This window comes from Diceros bicornis, chromosome 35 (assembly GCF_020826845.1).
Source record: "Diceros bicornis minor isolate mBicDic1 chromosome 35, mDicBic1.mat.cur, whole genome shotgun sequence".
Classification (NCBI taxonomy): Eukaryota; Metazoa; Chordata; class Mammalia; order Perissodactyla; family Rhinocerotidae; genus Diceros; species Diceros bicornis.
The window spans coordinates 22,181,965-22,194,208 of NC_080774.1; the positions used below are offsets into that span (position 1 = coordinate 22,181,965).

At 35.4% G+C, this 12,244-nt stretch overlaps 1 protein-coding gene across 3 annotated transcripts in view; it reads right to left on the reverse strand.

The window, feature by feature from the left end:
• Positions 1 to 12,244, reverse strand: part of TTC28 (tetratricopeptide repeat domain 28) — a 600,025-nt gene that overhangs the window by 300,477 nt on the left and 287,304 nt on the right. For all 3 annotated transcript variants that reach the window (XM_058531684.1, XM_058531683.1, XM_058531685.1), the window contains one exon: positions 2,768 to 2,915. In XM_058531684.1, the coding sequence (XP_058387667.1) occupies positions 2,768 to 2,915 (148 nt within the window). The remainder of the gene's footprint in view (positions 1 to 2,767; positions 2,916 to 12,244) is intronic.

The following is a 12,244-nucleotide window of genomic DNA, read 5'->3' on the forward strand; positions in this document are numbered from 1 at the left end:
TGGCAGTAGTACACCATCCAAATTTGCATAAACATTTATAAGATACAATGAACTGACATTGCTAATAGACTATCTAAAAAGGAGAAATGGAAAATAGTAAAAGGATAACTTCAGGAGTCATGAAAAAGAGAGTATCATTTTATATTTATACTTGTTTTTATATTTTCATTAATGATTTAAAGGAAATACATTACATATAATGATGTAAGTATATCCACAGGAGAAACAGTTTGATATCTGGTTGGTGACCAAGAGTGAAATCATAAAAATAAAGTAAAACAGACTTAGTTCAGTTAGCAATATAGGCAACAACACCATAAAAAATCAAGTAAGTTTTAATATAGACAAATATAATATATTTACTTCGGAACAAGGGTATATTAATATAATTGGCCCTACCTTTAAAAAACAAATGAAATCTTGAAACTTCCAAAAAAGGCCAAACCACAGGATCACTGTGCACATCTTGGGAGCTTTGTTTGTTTACAGACGCACCTGGACTAGGGAGCTTTCTCTAGTGCAGCTAAGAATTACAAAACAAAAACAACTGACATAATAGATCAGACCTGTATGTAAAGTGACACAGACTGCATAGCTACACAACAATGGCAGAAACTTAGAAAGCTGCAGGAGGCTAAAATAAACAGTGGGGAAAAAATGGGCAGCAAATGGTGACAGATTTTGTGAATTACAACCATATGACAAAAAGAGAGGTCATTAAGATGTGAGATGATGCACAGAACAACACCATGCAAAGCAATAGTCTCTTATAAAATGTCGATAAGAAAAGCCCACCTGGAATAGATAAAGCAGTAAAGGCAATGCTAAAAATAAACGAGATAAATTAAATTGCCTTAAGGACAGAAAAGAAAATATTGAAGCGCTCCAGGCACCTGCAAGATGCAGCTTTCTCCAGGGTCAGCCTTAGGTCACTCGGTATAAGATGGGAAAGAACATGGCACACAAAAACCTAAGGGTGACAGCAGCGCTGCGCTATTTCTCGCAGTGCAGGGAAGACCTCCTTACATTTATCTAAACAAATTTCTTCAAAGGCAAAACGGTAAGCATGATTCTGCTGATCTCAACACATTCACTCCTATATTCTAAGGCAGCAGCAGAAACATCTCAGAATAAAGAAGTGATATCTTCATGAACTAAACAAAAAATGTTCCATAGAAGTTACTCGTGGAGGGGTATAAGGAGAGAACAAGAAAATACTAGAAGAATGGAAAGGAGAGACAGATTGATTTTTCTTGTTGTCCATTTCCCCCCCAGGCCCTGGAGCTCCAAAGCGCATCTGCTCTAAGTCAGAGTTTATTAACAGCAAGGCCCCCACTGGGAGAAGCCATTAGGTTCCTGCTGCAAAGACTCAGCTTTGTTTGGGATTATAAACTCACATAAAGAGAGGTTTCCTTACCACTTTTTTCTAAAACGTGAAATCTTCAATTTTCAGGAAAATATTTTTTATAGCTATGAATTGCCCAGAGATCATGAGTCCCATTTAGTTCACCAAACTTTTACTTAGCATATATTTTGAGCCAAGTACCACACTAGTTAGTATATTAAAACTATCTAATGCTGCAAACATTTTCAAAACTAGATAAAATGTCCAATAATACTGCCATCAAAATTTTTAGGTTCATTAAAAAATGTACCATTTCAGAAACAAAAACAGAGTTCTGCTTGACATAATCTAATTAATACAGAACATTATTAGCTGTCTACTATTTGCCATCAATCTGCCTTAGTGTCTCCATCACTCTGCAAAGATGACAATTGGTGTACACTTTCAGCCCTATCTTCCCAAGAGCTCATGACTCAAAAATTAATGTTCCTCAAAGTGAAACCAATCTGTCTTGGGCCTTAGAACTCCTCCAACCTCCACAGTACCAGTTTCAATCCACTGTTTTTCCAGAATACCAGTTGGTATAAAATAGAAGTGTAACAGGAGAAAACCATGTAAACTAGTGTGTCTGCTTCGCTCTCTTTACTTTTAAATCAACATAATGTTTTAATGCTCCTTTGAAAAATGTTAGACATAGCCTACAGTTAGATCCATATTTCCTTTCATGAAATGTCTAATGTCTTCTCTTATTTGATTATTTCTAGATGGCATATTGGTCCAACTGAGTAAATAAGTTTACTACTAGAGGTGTTGTGGTTTAGAGGCACAGAATCTTAGAACTACAAAAAACTTAAGGATTCTTTAGATAACCCTAAAATCCAGAGAAGTCAATTCATTTACCCACGGTCATATACTTAGTTAGTGAAAAATTCCAAACTATAATCTAGGTCCACAAACTTCCAGGCCACTGGCCTTACCACCATCCTATTCTGCCTCATTAACGTCAGCTATTGACAGTGATTCTTCATCTTTCTTTGTCTAAAATATCCAATCTTAGCAAATCTGATAACCTATCAATTCTCAATGCCTGAGTCTAAAGTCTTTGGAGGCTAGAAATGTCCTACTTTAAATTAGTGTTGGGACCAGCCCCGTGGCACAAGCGGTTAAGCGCGCGCACTCCGCTGCAGCGGCCTGGGGTTCGCAGGTTTGATCCCGGGCACGCACCGATGCACTGCTTGTCAATCCATGCTGTGGCGGCGTCCCATATAAAGTGGAGGAAGATGGGCATGGATGTTAGCTCAGGGCCAGTCTTCCTCAGCAAAAAAAAGGGGGAGGATTGGCAGATGTTAGCTCAGGGTCGATCTTCCTCACAAAAAGAAAGAAATAAATTAGTGTTGGGCCAAATACTTTTATCATATTTACCTCTCATGGGAGATTTCATGGCAGCTTCTACCATCCCCACCAGAAGCTGGAGACTCTTGGGGTCCTGAGCCAGTCCAGATGCAAAAGCTGCCAGGGCATCGGCATGACGTCCGAGGTACTGGAGGGCAACACCCTGTCGGAAGTATGCCTGGAAATAAAGAAAAGATAATGCACGTTTTACTTATACACTACCCTCCAACAAGGCTGACAGTGATTCCTGATTAGAACAACAGGTCAGCAACTGAGACTGAAATGGTCTTCGTTCAAAAACCTAGTGAACCGTTCGTAATCAAATTTGATTTCTTCCCACATCATAAAATGTAAGCATACTTCTTTCAGGCAAATTATATTTAAAACTTTCACTCTCTTCACTTCTAGAACACATATTAATTTTATTACATTCTTGGGCATTTATTCACACATTACATTTACTGTCTTTTGATGATTTTTAAGATATTTTTATCCAACCTTTAATAGTATAAGCTTCTCAAAGATAAGGGCTTGGAGATTTCTTTACATCTCACCAAAGTATCTGGTACTGTGCAAGATAAATGAGAGACACTCAAATTCCACTTATTTTATATTTCTCCTTTTACATAATTAAAGGGAAAAATCAATGTGTGATTATTATTGACAATTTTAATAATGAGTAACATAACATGGCTACCTTTAATGTGGTGATTCAGACATAATATTTAAAAGCTGTTATCTAAAATATGTGTGCTTTGCTTAAAAACAAAATAAGATTGTTGCCCTTTGTATTCTTTAACTGGATTAGTTTAAAAACTATTATTATCAGCTGTGATTATAGGAAAACACCCTTCCTTCCAGCCAATTATAGAAAGGGCCAGAAAATTACTAAAATATTTAAGTTTAAGAATAGTCTTAAGAACATGCAGTTTGTTTTCAAGCACACAGAGTAAAAACAAGTAAATGAACAAAGTGTTACTAGTACATAACCAGCAATGGACCTCGTACCTGATTAAATAATACATAAAAAGGACATATTAATGCATTCACTGTTTATATGACAACATCTGTTTCTGAAATACTTAATCTATTTAACTTAAATGCTCTTACAATACTATATGTTTATAACACATATTTAACTTTTTCAGTCCAATGTACTTTGAAATTGTCACAAATTCTATTCATGGGATCTAAATGAAGTTTTAAACAACTCCTCAAACTACTACTCAATAAACTTAATATTAATACATAATTTTATAATTTTATATTATGCACACACACACAGAGTGAGAGAGCGCACCTTTCATGTCTACAAAACATATTTACTTACCTTATCTTTTTTCATTTTTATAACTATCCTTCGAAGTAATTTAAGGAAGGCAATACTATTCAGTGTTTCTATTAAGAAACAATCCATAAACAGAATGAATACTCAGATTATTATGGGCTATTCAGACTTCTATTAGTTTAAACTACCAGCAGCCGTTAAAACTCAGACCCCAGTAAGACAATAACCTGTAAATGCACTCTCATTACTAATTCATAAGATCACTTCCTTTCACTGGACTCAGCCATTGTTTTAATCTTTAACGTGCTTACAGACATTTTTCACTACCCGTTTCATTCCACATTTTAGGTGATTTCTATAATCCAGAGGCAATACATACCATATGCAACCAAAAATAACTATAGTTTACATAATTCTAGAAATTCTATATTAACGCTAAATGAAAAAAAATTTATATTTATTTATACACATACATAAGTATATAAGTATATATGTGTATAAATTGTATATAAATATATACATATATAAAATATGTATATATTTATATACATATATACTTACATATAAATATGCTAAATACCTATAAACTATAATTATTATTTATGGACGGAGAAAAAAATAGCTGTAGTTATTGATTTCAAGTACATATTTTAAGAAACAAAAATCTATTATAGTAATCATTTCACAAGATATGTAAGTCAAATTATTATGCTGTACACCTTAAACTTATACAGTACTGTAAGTCAATTACATCTCAATAAAACGGGGAAAAAAACCAAAAATCTTACATCAGTCTCAATGAATTTTGATAACTTCTTGCATATTTAAAGCAAAACTTTATCTTTCATTACTTCACTGAGAGAACAACCAATTTCCCTGTCTGCCAAATGAATCACTGAAAAGTATGATCTATCTACTTCTGAGTAGGGAAAGTCCAGTGTTAAATGCAAGTTATGGTATTAAGTTCACACAGCAGTTCAATAAGAATGTGCGTGTTTTGTTTTCTTAGGGCACTCAGAAATTAGATAAGTAGGACTGGACCATGCTGCCCATGATCTTGGCTTCCTTTCTTCAGAAGAAGATTTTGAAAAGAGGTAGAGGAGAGAAGCCTCAAAATCTCCCTTGGTCCTCCCTTATCCCTTCCAGAACCCCGGATCCAACTTTATAAGATTTTCTCAGTTAAAAGCTTAGAGTTGTATCCCTGTCAAGCATAATGAGTCAAGCTCTGACACACCCTGTTCCAAACTCACAGAGTGAGGCTCTCCCAACTTCTTTGCAGGCAATATTCATTGCATGTACAAACAGCTGTTGAATAAAAATTAGTTATCTATACTTCTCTGAGAGATATGCCACTATGGAGTTCAAGTTGATGATGACAAAACCTAGATTGTGGGTTACTGTGATAGAATAAACACAATTCAGCACAGTGCCTGACATAGTGTAAGTACTCAATAAAATTAGCTATTTTGTTAATGAGAAAAGAATCATAGTGAGAACACATAATTACAGACTAACAGAATATAAGGGAAGTCCAATAAATATTTTATTATTCAATATATTATTCAATTCCTATCACTGCTTCATGCACTCCTCCCCTTGCTCCACAAAACATTGTTGGCAACTGGGAAACTCACTGCTGTAAGCCTCCCAGACAAAATCAGAACCACTTGACTAAAAGAAATTGGTATTATCAAGTCTCAGGAGATGTAGCAGCCACCGATAGGACCCCCTGCCAGCCTCTTTCAAAGTAAAGGTCAAAAAGTGCTGAGATTCACAGCTGTTTACCAAAGATTCAAGAAAATCAATGTGATCTGCTGTAGCCAACCTGTTTCTCCCCTTCTGGTTCCTGCTCCTAATTTTTCTCTTATTGACCATCACAGGTTTCACAGGAAGTTGCTTCATCTGGGAAAGGGGCAAATTTTGATCACTAAGGATTAAGTAGAGGTAGTATAGGTGCAGCATGCCAAGAGAGGGTGGGGCCTATGAAGAAACGTTGAACACTTGGTGCCCAGCCAACCTCAAACACTGTATCCCCCCACATTCTGGTCACTGGTTATGTAGCAGGCAGAGGAGGAAGAGCAACATGTATCGACTATTGGGAGCATCTACACCCCAAGAACAAGAGTTTTAATCTGAAGCTTCAGCCAAGAAGAGAAACTTATAGAGAGCTAGGTAATACACTCGACTAAAGGTGGGATGCCTAGATTTTCAAATATTGCAGTCATTCATTTATTTTTTGTTGTTCACCACAAAGAGCCCTCAGTGATTATTCCAAACATGCTACTAAATAACCTCACAAATAATAGAAATAGAACTGGGTTACAAGAATAAGTTTTCATTCCATCCTTCCTTCCTTCAATTAACATTCTCTAAAATCTACAGCGCCAGGCACTGTGATGTGTACCACAAATAAAAAGAAACAAAGACAGGACTCATATCCTTGAGGTGCTCACAGTCTAGAGGGAAGAATATAAAAAGCTATAAATGTCTTGAGAAAGACAAATGTATGATTTCACTCATATGTGGAAGATAAACAAACACAGATAAAGAGAACAGATTAGTGGTTACCGAGGGGAAGGGGGTGGCAGGAGGACAAAAGGGGTAAAGGGGCACATATGTATGGTGATGGATAAAAATTAGATTATTGGTGGTGAACACAATGCAGTCTATACAGAAAGTGAAATATAATAATGTACACCTGAAATTTACACCATATTATAAGCCAATATGACCTCAATAAAATAATTTTTTTAAAAAAGCTAGAAATGTCTTGACTGCTACCTGCAGTAACTGCTTACTAATAGTAAGGGTTTGTAATAGTTCTGCCGTAATAAAAATGTAACTAATGACCAAAGTATTTAGGCTCTGTTGCTAGAATTGTTAGTATTTGCTCTTTATTAAGTGGCCATTCCTCTCACCTCAGAGAGTTTACCATAGACTCAATGTTTGTGTCCCTCCAAAATTAATATGTTGAAACCTAATCCCCAATGTGATAGTATCTGGAAGTGAGGCTTTTCGGAGGTGATTAGGTCATGAGAGTGAAGCCCTCATGACTGGGATTAGTGCCCTTATAAGAGACCCCAGAGAGCTCCCTCTTCCCTTCTCCCACATGAGGACATAGCAAGAAGACAGCCATCTGTTAACCAGGACCTCACCAAACACCAAATCTGCTGTCACCTTGATCTTGGACTTCCCAGCCTCCAGAACTGCGAGAAATAAAAGTTTGTTGTTTAAGCCACACAGTCTATGATATTTTGTTGTAGTCCAAATGGACTAAGACAGGGTTAAAGTAAAAACATTCAAAGACTAAACATGTGAAACAGTACGCTACTCCAAATACCTCTGGGAAGCAATGAAGGACCTTTAAGCATTCCATTCCTGGTTCATAATTCGAAAACATCACTGAACTCAATAATGGCCTCACATCCTACTCTCCCGTGGCTCAAATGAGTGATAAGGTAAACTACTATGCTCATAGATACATGTGTATATTTATAACATAAAATATAGAACAAATATATGTAATGGTATGTAAAATTCTTTGTTTACTTATGGGTACAATACATAATCCATTACTTAGTTCAAGCATTCACAAATATTCTGCCTTCTATTTAATCTGTACTTTCAAATGTCATATTTTAATGTTCCTAACCTGTCTTTCACTGTTTGAATTTGAACTTTTTTACATCTTCTGAGGAATAAACATCTCTAACTATAACATGGTGATACACCTCCTACCACATCATCACCATCTTTTTCAACAATGTTTGTAAATTACATAACCATTTTACTGAATTTTCCTTTAATGTTTTTATTTTAAAATGAGTAGAAATGGGGAAAATAGAAATGTTGATTCTAGTTCTTAAAAAACAATAGCATTAATCTATAATTTAACATAATTGGGTCAAAAATGAAAATAACACAGGATGCCAAAAGTAGAAAAACTTTAACATCACTGAATGTACACAAAGCAACTATGTTCAGCTGTGATGGAAAAAAACAAAATTAGAAAACATATAAAAAATGATTTTTAAAAGGAAAGGCATGATTTGAGAATTTATTTTTTGGTTCTCTAGGAATTAACACTCTTCACTTGCTGAACATGTCAATCTTTTGTTTAATATATTAATATTTGATATTTTACATATTTGGCTTTCATATACTTTTTCAAGAATGCATTACATGGGAAAATAAAAGACTGCTTGTATTACTTAAAACATATAACCATCATAAGAGCAAAATGTAAATACTATACACATATTCTCTACTATAAAATTTATTATATATTATAAATTATACAATATGTCACATAAAAATGTGACATATAAAAATGAAGGCACAGGACACATGTCTCAATAAGTTTTCACCTTCTTGCATCAAATAGGCACCTGTATGGATACATAATGCAAATTATTTTTGTTATGTATTTGTCATGAATGTTTCCTTTAGAACAAGAGAGAAATTAATAGAACTTTCTGCAATGATGGAACTGTTCTCTGCACTGTCTAACAATAGTAGCCTCTAGCCAGCTACATGTGGCCATTGAGCACTTGAAATGTGGTTAGTGTGACTAAAAACTAAATTTTAAATTTTATTTCATTTTAATTAGTGTAAATTTAAACAGCCACAAGTGGCTAGTAGCTACTGTATTGGACAGTACAGTTCTCCAGTTTGGTCTTCCTCTAATAAACCCCTAAACACAAATCTAAATTGGGAAAGAAAGTTAAAGGGGATATACTAAACAAGTGAATAACTACTACAAAAGCTCTGAACTAAAGCTACGTGCCTTACTCCCAAGGCAGCTGACATAGAGGAGAAAGGACTCATAAGGCTGACACTAGAATCCTGTCCTGATTACTTTTTAGCTGTGTGCCTTTGGCCAAGGCACTTAACTTCACCAAACTTCATGTTCCATTTCCATTTATAGAGAGGATGATAATGATGTCCTCAAAGAGTTGTAATGATGGTTGCTAATGATATCACATAAGAAATATAAAACTTTACTAGCAAATCGCATACAACAATATGTTAAAAAGATTATACACCATGATCAAGTGGGATTTATTCCAGGGGTGCAGGGATGGTTTAACATTCGCAAATCAATCAACGTAATACACCACATTAATAAAATGAAGAATAAAAATCACATGATCATCTCAATAGATGCAGAGAAAGCATTTGACAAGATACAGCATCCATTTATGATAAAAACTCTGAATAAAATGGGTATAGAAGGAAAGTACCTCAACATAATAAAGACCATAGATGAGAAACCCACAGCTAATATCATCCTCAATGGTGAAAAACTGAAAGCCATCCCTCTAAGAACAGGAACCAGACAAGGATGCCCACTGTCACCACTCCTATTTAACACAGTACTGGAAGTCCTAGCCAGAGCAATCAGGCAAGAGAAAGAAATAAAAGGGATCCAAATGGGAAAGGAAGAAGTGAAACTGTCACTATTTGCAGATGACATGATTTTATATATAGAAAACCCTAAAGAATCCACCAGAAAACTTTTAGAAGTAATAAACGAATATGGTAAAGTTGCAGGATACAAAATCAACATACAAAAATCTGTTGCATTTCTGTACACTAACAACGAAGTAGCAGAAAGAGAAATTAAGAATACCATCCCATTTACAATTGCAACAAAAAGAATAAAATACCTAGGAATAAACTTAACCAAAGAGGTGAAAGATCTGTACACCGAAAACTATAAAACATTTCTGAAAGAAATTGAAGAAGACACAAAGAAATGGAAAGATATTCTGTGCTCTTGGATTGGAAGAATTAACATAGTTAAGATGTCCATACTTCCTAAAGCCATCTATAGATTCAATGCAATCCCTATCAAAGTTCCAACAACATTTTTCACAGAAATAGAACAAAGAATCCTAAAATTTATATGGAACAACAAAAGACCCCAAATAGCTAAAGGAATCCTGAGAAAAAAGAACAAAGCTGGAGGTATCACACTCCCTGATTTCAAAATATACTACAAAGCTATAGTAACCAAAACAGCATGGTACTGGCACAAAAACAGACACACAGATCAATGGAATAGAATCGAAAGCCCAGAAATAAACCCACACATCTATGGACAGCTAATCTTTGACAAAAGAGCCAAGAACATACAATGGGGAAAAGAAAGTCTCTTTAACAAATGGTGTTGGGAAAACCGGATAGCCATATGCAAAAAAATGAAAGTAGACCCTTACCTTACACCATACACAAAAATTAACTCCAAATGGATTAAAGACTTGAATGTAAGACCTGAAACTGTGAAACTTCTAGAAGAAAACATAGGCAGTACGCTCTTCGACATTGGTCTTAGCAACATCTTTTCAAACACCACGTCTGACCGGGCAAGAGAAACAATAGAAAAAATAAACAAACGGGACTACATCAAACTAAAAAGCTTCTGCACAGCAAAGGAAACCATCAACAAAACGAAAAGACAACCTAACAATTGGGAGAAGATCTTTGCAAACCATACTTCTGATAAGGGCTTAATCTCCAAAATATATAAAGAACTCATGCATCTCAACAACAAAAACACTACCAACCCAATTAAAAAATGGGCAAAAGACCTGAACAGACATTTCTCCAAAGAAGATATACAGATGGCCAACAGACACATGAAAAGATGTTCAAAATCACTAACTATCAGGGAAATGCAAATCAAAACTACAATGAGATATCACCTCACGCCCGTCAGAATGGCTATAATTAACAAGACAGGAAACAACATGTGTTGGAGAGGATGTGGAGAGAAGGGAACTCTCATACACTGCTGGTGGGAGTGCAAACTGGTGCAGCCACTATGGAAAGCGGTATGGAGATTCCTCAAAAAATCAAGGATAGAACTACCATATGATCCAGCTATTCCACTGTTGGGTATTTATCCAAAGAACTTGAAAACACCAATTTGTAAAGGTACATGCACCCCTGTGTTCATTGCAGCGTTATTCACAATAGCCAAGACTTGGATACAACCTAAGTGCCCACCAAGGGACGAATGGATAAAGAAGCTGTGGTATATATACACAATGGAATACTACTCAGCCATAAGAAACGATGAAATCCAGGCATTTGTGACAACATGGATGGACATTGAGGGTATAATGCAAAGTGAAATAAGTCAGAGGGAGAAGGTCAAATACCGTATGATTTCCTTCATTAAGTAGTAGATAATAACAACAATAAACAAATACATAGGGACAGAGATTGGATTGGTGGTTACCAGAGGGGAAGCGGGGAGGGAGGAGGGTGAAAGGGATAATTCGGTACATGTGTGTGGTGATGGGTTGTAATTAGTATTTTGGTGGTGAACATGATGTAATCTATGCAGAAAGAGAAGTACAATGATGTACACCTGAAATTTTTACAATGTCATAAACCAATGTTACTGCAAAAAACAAAAAATTTAAAAAAAAAAACTTTATAAAAAGTAGGTACTTTTTAAAAAATTGAACAGAGTGAATTTATCACTAACTGTGATACTCTCAATTTGGCATTTGCAATTCAATCAAGTGGCTCATCTGCTTCACCAGCTCACAGACTAGAAATCACTAGCAGATGAGGGGCTAACGAAAATTAGGCACCAAACAAAAATTAATGATCATAATGATCACCTTGAGTTATTAAGGAAATAGTTAACTTATGTTTGACATCTTCTGTTTCAAAAGCCTGTAAGGTAGGTAATACGTTTCAGGGAAATTTTTAAACCAAAATTGGTTTTAAAAATGTTTACACTTTGGCAGTTGAGTGAGTAAGCTTCAATTGTCTAGCAAATTCCTTATTTGGGAAAAACATCATATGCAGGTTAAATAAGGTCCTTTGGCCTAGGTGGAAAAGAAGAAAGAGTGGCAGAAAATAGATGACCAAAAATCTGTCTATAGAAACATGAAACAGTCCTTCCTCTCAGAGACTTCATCCTGATACATTGATTATTACAACTACTACAAGATGTTCTGAGGCCCCAGGCTGACACCTAGAATTAGACATTTAGAATTAACAAGAGCCCATTCTGACCATATCAGTCCTGCCACTATAAATTATTGTAAGTTTTACTGCATATATGTAGGTGTTTTATTTTCCAAAACCTTTTATAGTTATCATTTGTTGAACTGCTACTTTGTGCCAGACACTGTGCTCAGTGCTTTCCATAGTTTATCACTAACCTTCACAATACCTGCAAGAAATTCTTATAATGA